At 43.0% G+C, this 22,433-nt stretch overlaps 1 protein-coding gene across 5 annotated transcripts; it reads left to right on the top strand.

The window, feature by feature from the left end:
• Positions 1–1,580: 1,580 nt before the first annotated feature.
• Positions 1,581–22,359, top strand: eif4ba (eukaryotic translation initiation factor 4Ba). 5 transcript variants are annotated; one of them, XM_021565728.2, is made up of 13 exons: positions 1,581–1,714; positions 3,946–4,095; positions 11,574–11,779; positions 12,151–12,267; positions 14,305–14,359; positions 14,510–14,662; positions 14,765–14,875; positions 14,974–15,168; positions 15,266–15,497; positions 15,608–15,696; positions 15,905–16,139; positions 20,412–20,433; positions 20,548–22,359. In XM_021565728.2, the coding sequence occupies exons 1-13, from the start codon at positions 1,702–1,704 to the stop codon at positions 20,608–20,610; spliced, it is 1,641 nt and encodes a 546-aa protein (XP_021421403.1). In that variant the 5' UTR covers positions 1,581–1,701; the 3' UTR covers positions 20,611–22,359. The 5 variants fall into 5 exon arrangements, with proteins under 5 accessions (XP_021421403.1, XP_021421400.1, XP_021421404.1 ...); XM_021565725.2 differs by having other exon boundaries at positions 14,974–15,177; XM_021565729.2 differs by having other exon boundaries at positions 14,974–15,177; positions 20,412–20,446.
• The last annotated feature ends 74 nt before the right edge of the window (positions 22,360–22,433 follow it).

Below are 22,433 nucleotides of genomic sequence, written 5' to 3'. Positions count from 1 at the left end.
AAGGAAATGAGAGAGGGAGTTAAGACCGCACCTTGGCCCTAACAACTGGCTTGTGTGATACTCTACACCCGCTGTCACCCACCCAACAGGGCCGGCCCTATAGCCTTTTGTGGGCCCTAGGCGAGATTTGATATTGGACATTTTAGTGCCCCCCCTCCCCATTTTGACGGCAAAGAGAAAATGTTTTATGTTAAAGTTAATTTCCTGTAATTCGACACATGTTGCTATGGGGAATAGAGAAGTTTTGCAATTTTGAAACAAATTTCATGCAATTCTACTAAGTTTGCCACGGGGCAGAGAAAACGTTGAAATTAAATTGTGATCCTTAACAAAAACATTTATCACAAAACATATGTTTTATAGCCTAACTAGATGATAGGCTATAAAGGCCAGGGGGAAGTTGTGTAATTTAAAATTAAACTCAGCGATATGACGTAGATGCAAAAAGCAAACAGCATAGTGGGGTCAATCTCCGCAACAACTAAGAGTGTTGAAGTGCAAGGTTCAACTTGTCCTCTGTTTAGGTGCCTTGGCTACCATGCTGTGATGATAGGCCCTGCTTTACTTAAGTTGCATGATATTGCAAGCCAAGAAATTGTGAGATACAGCATTCCATTGCGAGATACAGCTTTTGATTGCTGATAGATAGGCCTAGTGCACGGTTCAGACTGTCTGCCTGGTGGCCGACCTGCCTATACTGTGCCCCTCCCCCTCTCTAGCGTGTGTTTGTGTTCTCCTAAGTACTGCAACTAATCAGTCTCCTCCGTTCCAAAAATAGTGAATCTTACCAGTCTAATCTTGACACTCAGAAATGGGCGTTGACATCGGGCGGCGAATTGCAAGGATTTGAGGAATCAATTATTTTGGAGTCGACTTCACCACTACGTCATCGTTGTTAACAGAAAAAACTAATGTCAGAGAAAGGCCTGTATGGCAATACTTTGAGTAGTTAATTGAGAAGGAATTGCAAACTTTGCGAGGTGGAAGTGAGGTACAGTAATGGTAGTACAGGTGCAATGCTTAACCATCTGAAAGGGAAGCACCGTGAGACCAAACCGTTGCTGGCAGCAGCTGCATTGTGAATTCATGTGGGATTTTGTGCATTTTATGCTGTTTAATCATTAAGACAATTTTTCAATTTGTCACATCCCTACCCTGGGCACATGCCCTGTGTGCCTGGTCGGTATTCAGCCATGATTACCAGAAGTTTAGATCGCTGGCTAGACTAATTTACCAATCTTAATTGTTAGCTGACATGGCTAATTGAGTGATTGACATAACAAGAGAATGTCTGCTGATGCACAGCCACATTTTTAAATTGCACCTTGTGTATTCTACTATTCTAACTCAACAGTATTCTAACCCACTGAGTTCCTAAAACAGATATTTGTAAAACTATTATAACTTTTTGGTCGGGGGCCAGGGGCCCTAAGCGACCATCATATTAGTGTCATCGTGCAATGGAATTAACACAGGGAACATGCGTACAAAATGTTAAATTGGACAACAGATCCCCTTCTCATGATTTAATTTTGAGAACCTCGCTTCAATTCCGTTAACTAGGCTTACACCGCCCCCCAGTGGTGATAGTGACCTACACCATTGCAATGCAGCCCTGTAGGTGGACACGTTGCGAAACATGCACGCGGAAACTTGCGTGCCCACGTCTCCGGGATCCAGGGCAGGCTGTCGATCTCCAACATGGCGGCGTTAGGTGAGGATTATGTTAGCTAAATTCTGCATGGGCCGGGTGTGGCAAGCATGGAGATATGCATTGAGTAGCATCGACTAAACATTTTAGAAAGGGATGGACTCATCTTTTGAAATACATACTTTCTCCGGGTGTTTCAGAATTGCGTGCTCTGTGTCAGGGCTGTATCACGATCGACGCTGCAGGGTGGGCATGGGACCGAGTAAACATCGCACTTACAGTTTTTTTCCCCCCCCAGGAAGAGGATCTGGTCATAGACCACAGGAATGACCATGCGTCTTCATAGATATTATTTGTTTGAGACTACGATAGTTGCTACTGTGCCGACAGTGCGTTATCTGCTGGGTTTTTAGAGGTAGTTAGTTACCTGTAGACGCTTGACAGCTACACTATATATACCGAAGTATGCGGACACACCTTCAAATTAGTGGATTCGGCTATTTTAGCCACACCCGTTGCTGACAGGTGTATAACATCGCGCTCACAGCCATGCATTCTCCATATACATTGGTAGTAGAATGGTCTTACTGGAGAGCTCAGTGACTTCAAACATAGCACTGTCATAGTATGCCACCTTGCCAAAAAAGTCAGTTTGGCAAATGTCTGCCCTGCTAGAGCTGCTCCGGTCAACTGTAAGGGGAAACGTCTAGGAGCAACAATGGCTCAACCGCAAAGTGGTAGGCCACAGAAGCTCACAGAACGGGACCGCTGAAGCACGTAGCGCAATTTTTTTGGTCTGTCCTTCGTTGCAACACTCACAACCAAATTTCAAACTGTCTCTGGAAGCAACGTCAGAACAAGAACTGTTCTTCGGGAGCTTCATGAAATGGGTTTCCATGGCCAAAATGACCATGCGTAATGCCAAGCATCGTCTGGAGTGGCGTAAAGCTCGCCGCCATAGGACTCTGGAGCAGTGGAAACGCGTTCTCTGGAGTGATAAATCATGCTGCACCATCTGGCAGAGAACACTACCTGCCCGAATGCATAGTGCCAACTGTAAAGTTTGGTGGAGGAGGAGTAATGGTCTGGTGCTGTTTTTCATGGTTCAGGTTAGGCCCCGTAGTTCCAGTGACGTTAAATATTAACGCTACAGCATACAATGACATTCTAGACGATTCTGTGCTTCCAACTTTGTGGCAACAGTTTGGGGAAGGCCCTTTCCTGTTTCAGTATGCCCCTGTCCACAAAGTGAGGTCCATACAGAAATTGTTTGTTGAGATTGGTGTGGAAGAAGTTGACTGGCCTGCACAGAGCCCTGACCTGAACCCCACGAACACCTTTGGGATGAATTGGAATGCCGACTGCGAGCCAGACCTAATCGCCCAATATCGGTACCCGACTTCACTAATGCTCTTGTGGCTGAATGGAAGCAAGTCCCCGCAGCAATGTTCCAACATCTAGTGGAAAGCCTTCCCAGAAGAGTGGAGGCTGTTATAGCAACAAAGGGGGGATCAACTCCATGTTAATGCTCATGATTTTGGAATGAGATGTTCAACGAGGTGTCCACATACTTTTGGTCATGTAGTATATGTAAACAAGAGAGTTGACAGCTGACCTACGTTGACAGTATCTGGGGCATGCACAGTAGACCAGGGTGAGGTATTTTATGTTTTGTGGGGTGTGTCAACATCTGATGGAGGAGGGGAAGGGGATGTCGGTATGGTAAATCAAATGGGGACCCTTGTGCATCATGGCCTCATTTCATGCCATTGTGAGCTCTCTGCAAGTCTGTAAAGGGAACATCCACACAGCACTGAAATGGTCTGACTGTGAACCATATGGCCGGCTTGGAATGACCCTTAAAAATCAGGGAAATGTTAGTCTTGCAGGCTTATAATTTTTCCTTCACTGACTCACTACTAAGGGACCGTCATCGACCCAGTGCAGCATCCCCAAACACTTTTGCCTGATTCACACTATAGGCACAAAAGCAAGCCGGCTTGGTTACGCAGCCACCATTGTTGCTGGAATCATATTGGAAAGGACAGTGTGACTGAAAAGAAAATATCCAAGCCAGCACATTAAGGTTTTGGGTCGGCCCTTTGGTATGAATCAGGCAATTGAACCAGGAGGAGTGTGCATATATGATGCATTAGATCTATGTTGGTCTGTTAGGCTATGAAGCAGGCACTCTGATAGCAGGAATACAATTTTCCCATTAGTCAGTCAGTCTTGTCAGAGGCTTGTCAGAGAGCTGTTTGATCATGATGGTAAATGTTTCCCTCTACTCACAGCAGCTAAGAAGAAGGGGAATAAGAAGGTGAAGACCCTATCTCTGACTGACTTCCTTGCTGATGACAAGGGGGGCAATGCTCCCACAAGTTACGCTCCCACCAAGCCCGCTAGCAGCTGGGCAGACGAGACAGATGACCTGGAAACAGAGGGTGAGATACTTCAGAAAAATAAACAATCGCCATACATATTTTCTCCTATTTAGGCCTATATGTTGAGTGTTTATTCAACCAGGATAATGTTGGCTACTGTAATTCGTTTAGGCCCAGTCCTGTTTTGTGATATTCACCTCTGGTGTCAGTGCACCTGTGTTTGGTATTCATAGTCAACGTGTCAACAGCTGCTGACACATCTTATTGTTAGGATCCATACATACAGTACCTAGCAGGGTGACCTTAAAGAGGCAATTTGCAGTTCAAACCACAACAAAAGGGACACCCTGCCACTGTTTTGTTAAATAGCTACGGGATGGGGCTGGATAAATGTAACCACTCTTAAATTCATAGACTGCTATGGATGCAAGGACTCATCATCCATGAGATCAAAATTATGGATAAAATCAAATGTTATGTCACATGCGCTGAATACAACAGTGAAATGATTACTTACAAGCCCTTAACTAACAATGCAGTTTTAAGAAAAAAAAGTGTTAATTGAAAAATAGCAGCAGTTAAACAACAATAGCGAGGCTATATATGTATCAGTACAGAGTCAATGAGCAGGGACACCGTTTAATTGAGGTAATATGTACACTACCGTTCAAAAGTTTGGGGTCTCTTATAAATGTCTTTGTTTTCCATGAAAACATACATGAAATTAGTTCCAAAAGGATAGGAAATATAGTCAAGACGATGACAAGGTCATAAATAATGATTTTTAATTGAAATAATAATTGTGTCCTTCAAACTTTGCTTTCGTCAAAGAATCCTCCATTTACAGCAATTACAGCCTTGCAGACCTTTGGCATTCTACAGTGGCTTGCGAAAATATTCACCCCCCTTGGCATTTTCCTATTTTGTTGCCTTTACAATCTGGAATTAAAATAGATTTTTTGGGGGTTTGTATCATTTGATTTACACAACATGCTTACCACTTTGAAGATGCTGCAAGTCCTTTGGGGTATGTCTCTATAAGCTTGGCACATCTAGCCACTGGGATTTTTGCCCATTCTTCAAGGCAAAATTGTTCCAGCTCCTTCAAGTTGGACAGGTTCCGCTGGTGTACAGCAATCTTTAAATCATACCACAGATTCTCAATTGGATTGAGGTCTGGGCTTTGACTAGGCCATTCCAAGGCATTTAAATGTTTCTCCTTAAACCACAAGTGTTGTTTTAGCACCATGCTTAGGGTCATTGCCCTGCTGGAAGGTGAACCTCCATCCTAGTCTCAAATCTCTGGAAAGACTGAAACAGGTTTCCCTCAAGAATTTCCCTGTATTTAGCGCCATCCATTATTCCTTCAATTCTGACCAGTTTCCTAGTCCCTGCCGATGAAAAAACATCCCCACAACATGATGCTGCCACCACCATGCTTCACTGTGGGGATGGTGTTCTCGGGTTGATGAGAGGTGTTGGGTTTGCACCAGACAGCGTTTTCCTTGATGGCCAAAACGCTAAATTTTTGTCTCATCTGACCAGAGTACCTTCTGCCATATGTTTGGGGAGTCTCCCACATGCCTTTTGGCGAACACCAAACATCTTTGCTTATTTTTTTCTTTAAGCAATGGCTTTTTTCTAGCCACTCTCCCGTAAAGCTCAGCTCTGTGGCGTGTACGGCGTAAAGTGGTCCTATGGACAGATACTCCAATCTCTGCTGTGGAGCTTTGCAGCTCCTTCAGGGTTATCTTTGGTCTCTTTGTTACCTCTGATTAATGCCCTCCCTGCCTGGTCGGCCCTCTATTGGCAGGTTTGTTGTGGTGCCTTATTCTTTCAATTTTTTTTTAAATGGATTTAGTGGTCCTCCGTGGGATGTTCACAGGTTTGGATATTTTTTTATAAACCAAACCTTGTCTGTACTTATCCACAACTTTGTGCCTGACCTGTTTGGAGAGCTCCTTGGTCTTCATGGTGCCACTTTCTTGGTGTTGCAGAGTCTGGGGCCTTTCAGAACAGGTGTGTATATATACTGAGATCATGTGACAGATCATGTCGGGGCGGCAGGGTAGCCTAGTGGTTAGAGAGTTGGACTAGTAACCACAAGGTTGCAAGTTCAAACCCCCGAGCTGACAATGTACAAATCTGTCGTTCTGCCCCTGAACAGGCAGTTCAGGGGCCACTGTTCCTAGGCCGTCATTGAAAATAAGAATTTGTTCTTAATTGAGTTAAATAAAGGCCTAGTTAAATAAAGGTTAAATAAAAATGTTAAAAAATGTGACTCTTAGATTGCACACAGGTGGACTTTATTTAACTAATTATGTGACTTCTGAAGGTAATCGGTTGCACCAGATCGATCTTATTTAGGGGCATGCACCACAAACCGGCATTATGTATCTGTTACTGTACGCACCACTTTTCCATTTAAAAAAAATAATTAAACAAATTGAAACATTATTTTTTAAATTTCACTTCACCAATTTGGTCTATTTTGTGTATGTCTATTACATGATATCCAAATAAAAATCAATTTAAATTACAGGTTGTAATGCAACAAAATAGGAAAAATGCCAAGGGGGATGAGTACTTTTGCAAGGCACTGTAGTTGTCAATTTGTTGAGGTAATCTGAAGAGATTTCACCCCATGCTTCCTGAAGCACCACCCATGAGTTGGATTGACTTGATGGGCACTTCTTACGTACCATACGATCAAGCTGCTCCCACAACAGCTCAATAGGGTTGAGATCCGGTGACTGTGCTGGCCACTCCATTATAGACAGAATACCAGCTGACTGCTTCTTCCCTAAATAGTTCTTGCATAGTTTGGAGCTGTGCTTTGGGTCATTGTCCTGTTGTAGGAGGACATTGGCTCCAATTAAGCGCCGTCCACAGGGTATGGCATGGCGTTGAAAAATGGAGTGATAGCCTTCCTTTTTCAAGTTCCCTTTTACCCTGTACAAATATCCCACTTTACCACCACCACCAAAGCATTTCAGACCATCACATTGCCTCCACCATGCTTGGCAGATGGCTAGATTTGAGTCTAGACAGTGTTTACAATGGAGTAAAATAAACTTATATTTGGGGTTCTGGTCGGGTATGATAGTTGAACTAAGCTCATGAGGCATTTATACATTATATTCTTAATTAAGAATCAATGGGTATATATGTGGACACCCCTTCAAATTAGTGGATTTGGCTATTTCAGCCACACCTGTTGCTGACCGGTATATAAAATCTAGCACACCGCCATGCAATTGCCATAGACAAACATTGACAGTAGAATGGCCCGTACTGAAGAGCTCAGTGACTTTTAACGTGGCACCGTCATAGGATTCTACCTTTCCAACAGTCAGTTTGTAAAAATTCTGCCCTGCTAGAGCTGTCCCGGTCAACTGTAAGTGCTGTTTTTGTGAAGTGGAAATGTATAGGAGCCTCGTCTAGGAGCTGCCACACAAGCTCACAGAACTAGTATGCCGATTGCTGAAGTGCATAGCATGTAAAAATCATCTGTCCTCGGTTGCAACACTCACTATCGAGTTCCAAACTGCCGCTGGAAGCAACATCAGCACAGAACTGTTCTTCAGGAGCTTCATGAAATGGGTTTCCATGGACTAGCAGCCGCACAATGCCAAGTGTCGGCTTGAGTGGTGTAAAGCTCACAGCCATGGCAGCCAATCAGTCTGTCCATTTGTATGTCTGATTCTTGAGATCAGAGTTTTAAGAGTTTTTATGTGTTAATGACCCTGATCCTGTTTACAGAAGCAAACCCTTTTGATGTGAAGGTGAATGCTGTATATAACTATTTTTAGTTCTGTCTTTTTGACGAAATGTACTTTTGAGAAGGCTTTTTTTCTGCCTCGGGCCGCTCGTAAACTGTAGCCTACACTTTTTTGGAGTTGGAGCCTGCCGAGTCAGGAGCGTCTGTCTGCACGCTAGGCCTGCTACGCGAGCGCAGGTGCGCACTGAAGGCTAGGATAGGAGAAGCGGTTGCCAGATTGGAAAATCTGATGCACTTTGGGAAAGTCTACGTCGTTCTGCACAACGTCTACTGGTTGTTGCACACCTGTGCTGAAAGAGCTATAAAAACCGGCATTATGTATCTGTTACTGTACTTGGTCTTTACTTAATGACATCCTGGATTAAATAGGATGGATGTTCAATGGGTGAGTGACGAGACCATCATGTCAATACCACCAGGGTCTCTCTCTGCTATTGCATTTGTACACATTTTTTTTTTTTGTAAAGGAGGACTGGTTGCAATTTATGTGAAATCCAAGTTTAACACTTGAAATTCTGTCGATTACCAAACCCAAACATTTTGAATTTCTTTGGGTTAAAGTGAACGTTTACAAGGACTCCCACATCTCTGTACTCGGCTGCTACAGACTGCCCTCGGCTTCGGGAGATGCAAGTAACTCTCTTTCTGATGTCCTACACAAGCTAAATGACTCTGAATTCATTCTTTTAGGAGGTTTGAACTTTTGAACTGGGGCATGATTACATCTGTATCGGACTCTTTTAAAGAACTGTGTGACTCTCTGAATCTCGATCAATGAATCAATGCGCCTACAAGACCGAGTCCCAGAGCACCTAACAAATTAACGCTATTGGATATTCTTCTAACGAATACCCCTCACAAATACACATCGACTGGGATATTCTGTAATGATGTCAGTGATCACCGTGCAATTGCTAGTGTTAGAAACACAAAAATGACCAAAGCCAAACCCCGTTATATTTTACAAGACATTTTAGACAGTTTGATGAGCAAGCGTTCTTACATGATCTGTACCATAATATTGACAGAGGGATAAGCACACCCCTGTGAAGACATTTAGAATCAGTGCTTTTCAGATAACTTAGCAGGATTAATTAGAAAGAGAAATGTATCTTGGGCTCAAGGTAGACATACATATGCTCCTGTTGACTGGGCCTCCTAAGAAATAAATGCACAGGATTGATCAGGAAGTCCAAATCAGATTTCTATCTAAATGCTGTCACAGAGAACCTAAACAACCCTACCAAGTTTTGGAGGCTAATCAAATCAGTGTCAGGTTCTAATGTCTCCTCTGGCCTACCTGACCATTTAATTATGGACTCTAATGAAGTGAAGGATAAAGCCAATAGTGTAGGGGTTTTTAACAAGCACTTCATATCTGCTGGTTCTGTTTTTGATAACGGTGGGGCACAGGCCTCTAATGTAAGCTCTGTTACAGTAAACTATGATATAGGCCCTCGTGAACCATTTGAACTTTGAGCCTGTTTCTTATGCTGAGGTCTATAAAGCATTAAAGGCAATAGAGACTAAAAGGTCTGCAGGTCCAAACCACCTGGATCCCTACCTCTTAAAGATAGCAGCTGTGGTTCACATGTTCAACTTGAGTCTCTTGACTAAATTGTAAATCAGTTTATGTCTTCCCCTTGCTAAAGGGTGGAGATCCCTCAGATGCTAATAAATATCGTCCTATTTCCAAACTCCCTATCTTGGCCAAAGTCTATGAGTCCCTTGTGAACGTTATTTGTATTTTTTTGCATTTTAATTGAAAATAACATACTGAGCAGGGTTCAGTCTGGCTTTAGATCGGGACACAGACCACAGCTGCAGCTATAGCAGTGAAAATTACATCATAAATGCACTTGATAAAAAGCAACATTGTGCTGCTCTGTTTTTGATTTATCAAAGGCATTTGATTCAGTTGACCATGAATTGTTGGTAGCTAGACTCATTAACATTGGTCTCAGTGAAGAGACAGAACTCAATGTGTATATACTGACAATCAAAAGTCTAGCTTTCTTGCCATTAATAGAGGTGTGCCTCAGGGTTTTGCATTAGCTCCTGTGTTCTCAATTGTATTAATGATTTGGGAAATGGGATGCAACCAGCAAAGTTACATCTATATGCAGATGATACAGTCATACAGTCATATATTAATGTGCTGCTTCTCTGGTTCAGGCAGTTGAAGAGCTCCAGGCTGCTTTTCAGTCACTGCAGGCCTCCCTTTATGGTCTCAAATTGGTCTTGAATGTACAAAAAACTGAATTCATGACCTTTACCAGAGCTCACACTCAGCCAGAGAAGGTTAGTATTGTCACATCTGGTGGCTTATCCATTGAAAAAGTGTCATCCTACAAATACCTGGGTATATAGTTGGATGACAAGTTGTCCTTTAAAGTTCATATGAATGATCTTTGTAATAAGGCCTGCTTCCCACTTATGGCTAGAAAGAAGCTTGTTCATGCCACTTTTGTCTCTGTAATTGATTATGGTGACTTGTAGTATATGCATGCAGCCTCCTCCATTTTACAGAGACTGGACTCTGTTTATCATGCATCCTTGTGCTTTATTACAAATGCCAAGTCACTCATCCACCATTGCACCTTGTACCAAATGATAGGTTGGACTTCACTTTATATGTGCAGGAAGCTACATTTGTATGTGTTCATCTACAAAGCCCTTTTTGGTAAACTCCCACTTTACCTCTAGTCTGGTCTCCTTCACCACCAGCAGATACCATACCCGGTCTGCTAGGTGGGTGCTACTTAAAGTCCCCAGGATATATACAGTATTAGGCGAGACTGCCTTCTCGTCTTGAGCAGACTATGGAATAGTCTACAATCCATGCTTCATCTAGATATGTTAGTACCCCTGAATTAATTTAAAATATTGATGGGAGACTCTGCTACAGAGGAGTGTAAAATGCTTTTTTTAGGCTGGATCATGTTTTAATTGTATGTATTGATTGTTGCTGCTGCCTTAGCCAAGTCTCCTTTGAAAAAGAGCCTCTGGGTCTCAATGGGCTTTTCCTGGTTAAATAAAGGTAAAAGAGCAGTGCTATAACAGGTTCTCTGGAGTTATGAATTACGCTTCACCATCTCGTAGTTCAAATGACGAATCTGGATTTGGCTGATGCCAGGAGAACACTACCTGCCCGAATGCGTAGTGCCAACTGTAAAGTTTGGTGGAGGAGGAATATTTGTCTGGGGCTGTTTTTCATGGTTCGGCCTAGGACCCTTAGTTCCAGTGAAAGGAAATCTTGACTTTACAACATACAATGACATTGTAGACGATTCTGTCCTTCCAACTTTGTGGCAACAGTTTGGGGAAGGCCTTTTACTGTTTCAGCATGACAATGCCCCCGTGCACAAAGCGAGGTCTATACAGAAATTGTTTGTCGAGATTGGTGTGGAAGAAGTTGACTGGCCTGCACACCGCCCCTACCTCAACTCCATCGAAAACCTTTGGGATTAATTGAAACGCCGACTGCAAGCCAGGCCTAATCGCCCAACATCGGTGCCCTACCTCACTAATGCGCTTGTGGCTGAATGGAAGAAAGTCCCCGCAGCAATGTTCCAACATCTAGTGGAAAGCCTTCCCAGTAGAGTGGAGGCTGTTATGGCAACAAAGGGGGGACCCAACTCTATATTAATGCCCATGATTTTGGAATGCGAGTATGTCCACATACTTAAAATTCCCAAGATAGATTGACCCTTTAACCACCAATCTCTCTCAATTCTCTCCCTTCTCCTTCGTCCAGTGTCCACCTCCTGGCATACAGAGGAGGATATGTACAGGGCCCCAGCCATCGACCGCTCCATCCTGCCCACAGCACCCCGTTCAGCCCGGGAGCCAAATGTTGACCGCTCCCGTATCCCCCGTGGTCCCCCTTACACCGCCTTCCTGGGCAACCTGCCCTACGACGTCACTGAGGACTCAATCAAGGACTTCTTCAGGGGTGTGGGGGTAAGTGCACTACGAATGTAAAAACATGAAACCGTATGTAAAATGTATACACGCGTGACTGTAATTCGCTTTGGACAAAATAATCTGCTAAATGGCATATTGTTTTATATTATTATATTATAATGCCCTCAAATTCAAGTCTGGACCTCGAAACCAGTTCCACTGCTCTTTTTCATTATTTCCCTAGAGTCAGGGACTGATTTAGACCAGGGACACCAGGTGGTAATTAATGATCAGGTAGAACAGAAAACCAACAGTAGTCTGGACCTCGTAGGGTAAGATTTGAATACCCCTTTTCTAAAGTATTTGTCAAGTTGCTGCTAGTATTTGTTCATCCAAATCCAGACATATCTCTTTCTCTCTCTGTGTAGATCAGTGCAGTGCGTCTTCCTAGAGAGCCCAGTAACCCAGAGAGGCTGAAGGGTTTTGGCTATGCTGAGTTTGATGATGTGGAATCCCTCCTGAGTGCCTTGAGTCTAAACGAAGAGGTGAGTCAATTTTTAAAAAGTGAGCTACAAGGGAAAAAGTCAGTGAAAACACCGTTCTCACCATTCATAGGTTTAGCCACTAGATGGCATCATTTGTTTTTTAAAGGCCCAGTGCATTCAAAAAAACAGATTTTTTTTCTGTGTTTTATATATATTTCCACACTGAGGTTGGAATAATATTGTGAAAATTCTGATAATGCCTTTCTACTGTAAGAGCTGTTTGAAAAGACTGCATGTAATGTCAGCCTGTTTTGGTGGGATGGAGTTTTGTCCTGCCTGGTGACGCCACCAAGTTGTAAATTAGTTAATAGGCCAATAAGAGAGTTCCAAACCTCTGCCAATAACAGCTAGTTTTTAATTTTCCCCTCCCCCTTAGACCATTCACAGACAGTCCTAGCAAAATTCTTGCTTGAGAAATTGCTCTTTGCAATCTTAAAAAATAACTGATATTGGCCCAAGATGGAAAGAATGTTGAAACATAATTAACTAAATTAGAGTTAACGAAAATGAATGCTTAATCCATTATAAACTAATGTATAGAATTGATTATACAAGTCACAAGTTCTACAGCACAACGCCAAAGTCATGTCTTAAGTGGTAAAACAAACCTTTTTATGCCTGTAAAGTACATGTCGGATAAAACATTTCACTACAGGCCTGATGGAAACAGAACATTTGTTGATAAACTTTACAAATGTCGATAAAGTATGCTAGACAAGGAGGCATCTTTTCCTGTCTGTAAAACGAATTATGCGAGAAATGTCGGTGGATAGCTTTTATGGGTGTATATATATATATATATATACTGAACAAAAATATAAATGCAACATTTTCAATGATTTTACTACGTTACAGTTTGTATAAGGAAATCAGTCAATTTAAATAAATTAATTAGGCCCTAATCTATGGATTTCACAACTTGGCAGGGGCACAGGCATTTGGGACCCAGGCCCACCCACTGGGGAGCCAGGCTCAGCCAATCCGAAGCAGTTTTTCCTCACAAAAGGTCTTTATTACAGAGAGAAACACTCCACTTATCCAGCGTGCCAGTGGCCATTGAAAGTGAGCAATTTCCCACTGAAGTCGGTTACGATGCCAAACTGCAGTCAAGTCAAGACCCTGGTGAGGGCAACGAGCACGCAGATGAGCTTCACTGAGATTTATTCTGACAGTTTGTGCAGAAATTATTGGATTGTGCAAATCCACAGTTTCATAGGCTGTTCGGGTGGCTAGTCTCAGACAATCCCGCAGGTGAAGAAGCCGGATGTGGAAGTCCTGGGGCTGGCGTGGTTACATGTGATCGGCAGTTGTGAGGCCAGTTGGACGTTTTGCTAGATCTGAAGGACGCTCCTGCAGTCAGCATGCCAATTGCACGCGCCCTCAGCTTGAGACATCTGTGGCATTGTGTTGTATGACAGACACAACTGCACATTTGAGAGTGGCCTTTTATTGTTCCCTGCACCTGTGTAATGATCATGCTGTTTAATCAGCTTCTTGATATGCCACACCTGTCAGGGGGATGGATTATCTGGGAAAGAATAAATGCTCACTAACAGGGATGCAAACAAATTGGTGCACAAAATGTGTTTTTTGTGCGAATGGAACATTTCTGGCATCTTTTCTGCTCATGAAACATGGGACCAACTCTTTACATGTTGCGTTTATATTTTTGTTCAGTATAATAACCATCATATCGACGTAGACTTGGAGTCACGCAATGACGTTGTGTGGTACTCCCACTACGATTCATCGGGAAAGCATGGAGTTTTAGGCTACAGATGAATACATTTGTGATGAACTTCACAGGGTGGTGAAAGTGCAAGGTGATGAGATTGATCAGGTGTGACGCTATTGTTTGTATGTGTACATTTTGTCATGTAGGAAATAAATATATATACTTTTTTATGCTCTTTGCTAAGCTATTTTTGTTTTCAATTAAAATAAAACAATCACAGTAAGGTACTTACCCAGAAAGGATTTGATATTGAGATAAAACAGCTGCATTGGACCTTTAATGTTTACTCTTTCTCCATGCAGAACTTGGGAAATAGAAGAATCCGTGTGGACATTGCAGACCAGTCTAATGACAAAGGTGTGTATCTTATCTTGAAGCTACAGTACTACCATACACATTATTGCAGCTGTGCATTCTACATACACTTTCGCAGTTCAGATGAACTTGATTAAGCATCAGAAGAGTTTTGTCTCCACTTCCTTTCTGACTCGTCTGTGTCTCTCTTAGGGAGGGATAATCACTCCATGGGTGGCCGGGACAGGGACCGGGGGGGAGACTTTGGCCCAGACAAGACAGACTGTGATGACTGGAGGGCTCCTCGGCCCAGTGGAGGAGAGAGTGACGACGGGCCGCCTCGGAGAGACGACGCCTTTGGAGACCGTGAGTACAGTACAGGTCAGAAACCTCATGTCCTCTATGTGGGGTAGATTGACCCCCCCTAATAAACCCCCCTGCCCCCTCTCTGTCTGCCGTTTGCTCCAGGGTCACGGGACCGCTACGAGTCAGACAGGCCCAGAGGAGATGATCGCTACGGAGGGGGCCAGGACAGGTTCAGGGATCGCTATGATGACCGGGATCGCAGAGATGACAGAGGTCAGTTGGAATGCCTGGTCTTATACCAGTACACCTATACACATTCAGCATTTTAGTGAGAAGGCTTACTAATATAGTATTTCTGCCGCTTCCCTCAGGTGGTTTTGGTGGTGGTGGTCGCAGGGCATTTGGCACTGGTTACAGGCGCGATGAGGGAGGACAGGATAGCTACCGGCAGGATAGCTACCGGTCGGATAGCTACCGACGGGATGACTACCGGGTTAGTGGGGATCGTTATGGTGACCGTGGTAGTGATCGATACGAGAGACGGGAGGAAAGCCGGGATGACAGAGGTGAGAAAGGTTATTAAAATACATTATCTCATTCTTCATGTGCACCGGCCCAGTGAAACATGTACTGTACCAGGGTGTACTTTTTGGCCATTCTTAGGTGCTGTCGAGAGGCCCAAGTTGATCCTGAAGCCCCGTAGCGTACCCAAAGAGGTGGAGCAGAGCAACACACCGTTTGCCCCCTCAGGCAGGGCTGCCTCCATCTTCGGCGGGGCTAAGCCAGTGGACACGGCCGCCAAGGAGAGAGAGGTCGAGGAGAGGCTGAAGAGGGAACAGGAGAAACTGCAGCGACAGCTAGAGGACAGGATCCCAGACCGCAAGCCCAGAGAGAGGTATGTTACGAAGGGCAGAAGAGCATAGGCTAAAATGAGGAAATGGAGTAAGGAATAAACTTCATGTATAGGATGTTATCCTTGACTCATTGATCCTGGTCATCCCTCAGGCACCCCAGCTGGCGCAGTGAGGACCAACCTGCAGAACGCTCTCGGACGGGCAGCGAGTCTTCCCAACCAGGCAGCCAGTCTGGCAGAGGTGAGAATTTGACTGGCTATGATGGGTAATGCAGTCAGCCGTTATATCAGTACTGTAGTCGCTGCGATGTCTTTGGAGGGTAATGTTGTGATTTCAGCTAACTTCATTGGGAGGGTTGGTCTAAAATAATAGAATACACATTTCCTGTTGGACATTTGTGGACGTTGGACAATAAAGTCCTATTTTCTTCTTCCTGTCCCATTGCCAGCCTCCAAGCGCAGGGAGAGTGAGCGCTCGGTGGACAGTGGTCGTGAAGAGGAGCCCTCCTCCCCTGTGACCCTGCCCCCTCCCAGACTGGACGGGCAGCCCCTGAAGGTGGTGTTTGCCCCGCCCCCCAAGGAGAACGCCTGGGCCAAGAGGACCACGCCCGTTGGGGGCTCCAGTGAGGGCTCGGCTGGGCAACCTGTCGCCCCCAGCAGTGAAACAGCCCCACAGCTCACCAGGTTAGAGGTCATCCCATAGATTGATTCTGAGTCACCCCACCCTACAATCCACATGCCCCTAACACCTACAGTGGTTCCTCAATTAAAAGTTTTGAGATTATGCTGCAGGACATTGAGGTAATTTCTGGATTTGTATGTTACCCTGCGTCACTGCTTCATATGCTCCAGACCAAGCAGTGTTAGAGCGCTGATTATGCTTTTGGGTACATTGTAAAATGTTGGTCCCATGGCACTAATGTGTCTCTACCTGAGTGAATGCTGTCAATGAATGGGCAATATGACCAAATAAATTCTTCACAGAGTTCAAGTAATAGACACATCTCAACATCAACTGATCAGAGGAGACTGTGAATCAGGCCTTCATGGTTGAATTGCTGCAAAGAAATCACTACTAAAGTACACCAATAAGAAGAAGAGACTTTCTTTGGCCAAGAACTACGAGCAATGGACATTAGACCGGTAGAAATCTGTCCTTAGTTCTGGGGTACACATTTAAGATTTTTGTTTCCAACCTCCGTGTCTTTGTGAGACGCAGAGTAGGTGAACGGATGATCTCCGCATGTCTGGTTCCCTCCATGAAGCATGGAGGAGGGGGTGTGATGGTGTATTAGTGCTTTGCTGGTGACACTGTACGTGATTTATTTAGAATTCAAGGCACACTTAACCAGCATGGCTACCACAGCATTCGGCAACGATGCGCCATGCCATCTGGTTTGAGCTTAGTGGGACTATCATTTGTTTTTCAACAGGACAATGACCCAAAACACACCTCCAGGCTGTGTACGGGCTATTTGACCAAGAAGGAGAGTGATGTCGTGCTGCATCAAATGACCTGGCCTCCACAATCACCCGACCTCAACCCAATTGAGATGGTTTGGGATGAGTTGGACCACAGAGTGAAGGAAAAGCAACCAACAATTGCCCAACATATGTTGGAACTCCTTCAAGACTGTTGGAAAAGCATTCCTCATGAAGCTGGTAAAAAAGGAAGAACAACCCTTGAATGAGTAGTTGTGTCCAAACTTTTGACTGGTACTCTATATTGAAGTAGCAATTGAGAGAGAGCCCTTTGGAGATTAGGGGGAAATGATCAGACCAAATGTGAGGACACTTCACCTGATACAAGACTAAAGTTATAGATGTATCAATATCACAGACCTGATTTGCCCGAATGAAAAATGCATCAACAACCAACAAATATGTACATTTATTATAACCCACATAATAATCAAATCAACCTTATAATTGGCAATGATTTATATATTTCCAAAAGAAAGACTCCTATCCATATACAATATTTGTTCATCAACATTTTTGTTTTCATTAATAAAATGATGATAGACTCAGATGTTTGTTTCAGCTACATTTTAGTTACCCCCCCCCCCCAGCTCCACGACCACGGGTAAAACCTTGCTGAGATGATTAATGTATTTGTTGCGTTGTTGTATCGTCAGTTTCTCAAGCCAATACGTCTTGATGCCCTTCACCAGTTCATCTTTGCTTGTAGGCTTGACCGAGTTTACAGATTGTTTTCAGTTGGTGCCAATCAGGTTTAAATCAGGAGACCTACATTAACATATTTTTAGATATACTGTAGGCCTACCATAGGCGAGGTGAGTCTCACTAGTGTTGAGTAATATGCTGTGAAAAAGTGTTTTAGGTCTACTTACTCTGCTGGCGTCTTGACCCAGATTATTACACAACAAATGATAATCAATCCCATATAGTCTGTTCTAACAAAAAAGGTTTTAAAGTCTTTAGTACAGTCAAGATTAAAAACAGTTGAATGAATTCCTGAATTCAGTTGCTTTAGCCGACCATGTTGCGATTGATTTATTGTTTAATTATTCAAGGCTCCTTTCTCTTCTCTTTGCTGGTTCTTTTATTAAGAACTTGATGGTATAGCAATAGCCTAATAAACTTTACATTAACTTGAATCATCTCTCTTCATTTTACCTACAAGAAAAATAACTTAAAGTCTAGTATAGTCCCATGTAAGCTCAGCTGGTAGAGCATAGCGCTTGCAACGCCAGGATTGAGGGTTCGATTCCCATGAGGGACAAGTATGAAGAAAAAAAAGTACGAAAACGTATGCAATCACTACTAGAAGTCATGTCTGGGGCATCAGGTAGCCTAGTGGTTAGAGCATTGGGCTAGGTAACCGAGAGGTTGCTAAATCAAATCCCCGAGCTGACGGTAAAAATCTGTCATTCTGCCAATTGTTCCTAGGCCATCATTGTAAATAAGAATTTGTTCTTAACTGACTTGGTGAAATAAGGTAAAAACAATAAATAAACAAAAAAAATGAATATATCGGTTTTAATTTTATTATTGCCAGTATAATTTAGCCACTTTGACATGCATCATCCAAACAGCGGCTGAAGGGAAAATGCGATCTAATGCCAAAGTCTCGGCGACTTCTTGCCAATGTTCAAACGCTCTCCATACTACATCTGCCTGATGTATCATGTATACATCATGTATACATCGGGCAGATGTACCAGTCAAAAGTTTGGACACACCTACTCACTCTAGTTTCTTTTTATTTTTTTAAACTATTTTTACTATTTTCTACATTGTAGATTAATAGTGAAGACTAAATTAAGACATAACACATGTAGTAACCAAAAAGTGTTAAACAAATCTAAATATATTTTAGATTCTTCAAAGTAGCCACCATTTGCTTTGACAGCTCTTGGCATTCTCTCAACCAGCTTCACCTGGAATACTTTTCTAAAAGTATTGGATTTCCCACATATGCTGAGCAATTGTTGGCCTCTTTTCCTTCACTCTGCGGTCCAACCCATCCCAAATCATCTCAATTGGGCTGAGGTCGGGTGATTGTGGAGGCCAGGTCATCTGATGCAGCACTCCATCACTCTCCTTGGTCAAATAGCCCTTACACAGCCTGGAGGTGTGTTTGGTCATTGTCCTGTTGAAAAACAAATGATAGTCCCAGTAAGCTCAAACCAGAAGAGATGGCGTATTGCTGCAGAATGATGTGGTAGCCATGCTGGTTAAGTGTGCCTTGAATTCTAAATAAATCACTGACAGTGTCACCAGCAAAGCACCATCACAACACCACCTCTATGCTTCACGGAGGGAACCACACACACGTAGATCATCCATTCACCTAACACTGCCTGTTCACCCCGCTATCATCCAGAAGGTGAAGATAGTACAGGTGCATCAAAGCTGGGACCAAGAGACTGAAAAACAGCTTCTATCTCAAGGCCATCAGATTGTTAAATCAAATGTTTTTTGTCACATGCGCGGAATACAACCGGTGTAGACCTTACAGTGAAATGCTTACTTACAAGCCCTTAACCAACAATGCAGTTTTAAGAAAATACCTTTAAAAAAAAAAATTAAAAAATAAAAATAAATAATTAAAGCGCAGCAGTAACAGCCATCACTAGGTAGCTTCCACCCAGTTACATAACCCTGCACCTTAGAGGCTGCTGCCTCATACATAGACTTTAAATCACTGGCCACTTTTAATAATGGAACACTAGTCACTTTAATAATGTTTACATATTTTTGCTTTACTCATTTCATATGTATATACCGTATTCTATTCTACTGTATTTAGTCTATACCACTCTGACATTTCTCATCCTAATATTTATATATTCCTTAATTCCGTTCTTTTACTTTTAGGTTGTGTGTACTGTTGTGAATTGTTAGATATTACTGCACTATTGAAACAAGTCCAAATCAATTTAATATACCCAATCACAAAGAAATCCATTAATATTTTGTTTAGGAAGGTCATAAAAAAAACATGATACTAAGACAATTTATTTTAAAAGAACAGAATAGCGTGTTTTAAGATGTGTTTCTCTGTGCTATAGTATGGTTGCTTCATGTCAACAAAATTAATTAACTTGCTATACTTTTTAAGGTGGGTGTATAGCAATCAAAACCTCTGGCCTGCATGGACCTCTGTAGGATTATTTGAGAAAGTAAGCAAGCACCAATGAGTTTCATGAAGACGCCCTCAAAGATGCCCTCTGGTGGTTTCAACAAGCAATAACGGCAACTAAGTCTGACAGTGAAATACTATGACTCATGCACTGTAACATGCTGTACCATACCGCAGTATTCTGCAAGCTGTGCTGCAGTATGATCCAAGTTTTAAATGAGGACCCACTGTATGAACAGGGATGCCCTACCCTGTTTGATATTCTAGCAATGCACCTAACTGAGGAGAGTTTAATCAACCATGTTTCAGCAGTACATTTCTCCATTAACATGTGTATTTTTTTTCAGCTCCTCAAGCTTAGCTGATGAGGTAAATAAAAAAGGTAAAGATTGGTTGCTGACACTGAATTTACTGCTAAATTGAGATTTTAGCAATGTTCAAACTTTTCAATTAAACTCATACTTTTTCCGCAATTCTGTTCAGAGGTCGAGCTCAGCGAATAAGTACAGTATGCAGCCTTGCTATAATGGACGCAGACCCACATGACAATATGGAGGACAATGCAGATAGAGGTGGAATGGAAGAAGTGAAGATGTTTGATGCCAAAAGAGTGAGATCTCTGCTCTGCACCACAACCTGGCTGGAGCAGCACTACAGCTCCCTTCCTGCTAACCTGCTTCAATAGAAACCCACCCCACAGTGCTGACTGGCTGCACCATCAGGACTGTACCTAAACATAGAGAAATAATGACTGGTTTTAAGTAAAAGAGACTGGAGGTTGAAGTTTTAATCATTATAACAATTTTGAAAGGTGGGGTTGAGAAAACATGTATTGCTACGGGCGTCGTCGCCACCCACCACCAGTCTAAATGCTGGACTATGTAAGCTGTCTGAGCTCTGTAAGCCTGGTTATGCTAATGATGGAGCGCCTGTGTCCAAGAGGGACAGACAAGAGTTTTAATAAAAGAAAACAGACAGTCTCCTTATTTTAGGGGGCTTTGCTGACATACCTTAACTTCTTTTTGACTATGAGGGAAGCAATGTTTGTGTTCCTCTGATCATCATGTATAGCAGTCATTAGCTGCTTCTTTCCAGGGTCTTTTCCAATACACTGTCAATGGCTTCCTGCTTCCTTCACAGAAAGGAACCGCTTCCTTCTCTCATCCGGACCTGCCTGGAGGTCAATGCCAAGGCAACCATGCCATGGAAAATCATATGAGCTGTGTGATAAATGTTTTGGAGGCATGCTCTTCACTCACTCTTATCCATGTGCCAAGTGTCGACTGGCATTTAATGCAGAGGATGTTTCAGCATTGTCGTATGTAACCCCACTATCACATGTAACTGAAGGAGATCTCATTAAATGTTTCTGGATGTTTCTGTTTCTTTATCTGTTACGTGCATGACTGTAGAACCAGACTCTTACTGTTCTTTAAGCCATGGGAATGTCAAGTCACCCTTAACTCACTATGGGGAGCTTTTAAGAGTGCGAGAGCTTGATATAAGGATTTTTTTATATAGATATACCCCAAAGGTAATGGTACGCCACTGCTAAATTATGCTGTTTTGATTGTCGAATCTAACCCCTCATTTCCCACCTTTAAACAATATTCACCCAGATTTCGGTTTCTAGGTGTATTTTTGTCACATTTTAGGTTCACTTCAAACAGATGAAAATGTGATATTTATCTTGTAATATCCTGTCTATACAAACCACCTCTTTCTTCACATCCCTGATCTGTATGACCCTCAGGTTGTGATCTCTTAACTTTGTGTGACAGGACTCATTAAGCACAGCATATTTAGGGTGGGTTCTCTGCTTCGGAACGCTGATAGTAAACAGGCATTTCTGTGTAATTTTGAGGGGGGGAAGAGAGAGCAGGGAACAAGACTCAGTGTGTCTGAGGAGTATATTGTAGCCTGAAGCTGGTCCAGCTGCATGTGCTCCGAGTCACTGTTAAACTCTTGACATTTTCCCAGCATCTTTTCCTGCTTGTCTCCCATATGGTCTATTCCTGGATACCAAGGCAGGCGCCTCCGCCCCCAGGGGAAGTCTAGATGTCCTATCCTGGGAGGGAGAGACAAAGCCCCTGGCTGTGTTCAGTTAAGGGGGGTCAGTAATGGGAAATGTGTGGAACACTGCCTCAGATCTGAATTCAAGGTTGAATTAAAGGAATTTTACAAGGTAATACCCTCACCACAGCTTTGAGGAGTCACAGTTGAACTTTCTTCCCAAAAGCAGCTTTTATTGGTCACTTTTGAATGTGAATCTATTAAATTTCCTACCTAACCGCCTATTATTTGTCACTCTCATACATTGTTATAAAAATGTTTTTTAAACTACTATTAATAGTATCCTCAATATCATG

Source organism: Oncorhynchus mykiss, chromosome 16, assembly GCF_013265735.2.
Source record: "Oncorhynchus mykiss isolate Arlee chromosome 16, USDA_OmykA_1.1, whole genome shotgun sequence".
Lineage (NCBI taxonomy): Eukaryota > Metazoa > Chordata > Actinopteri > Salmoniformes > Salmonidae > Oncorhynchus > Oncorhynchus mykiss.
Note: the sequence above shows the minus strand (reverse complement) of the source record. Positions and strands in the feature narration are given on the sequence as shown.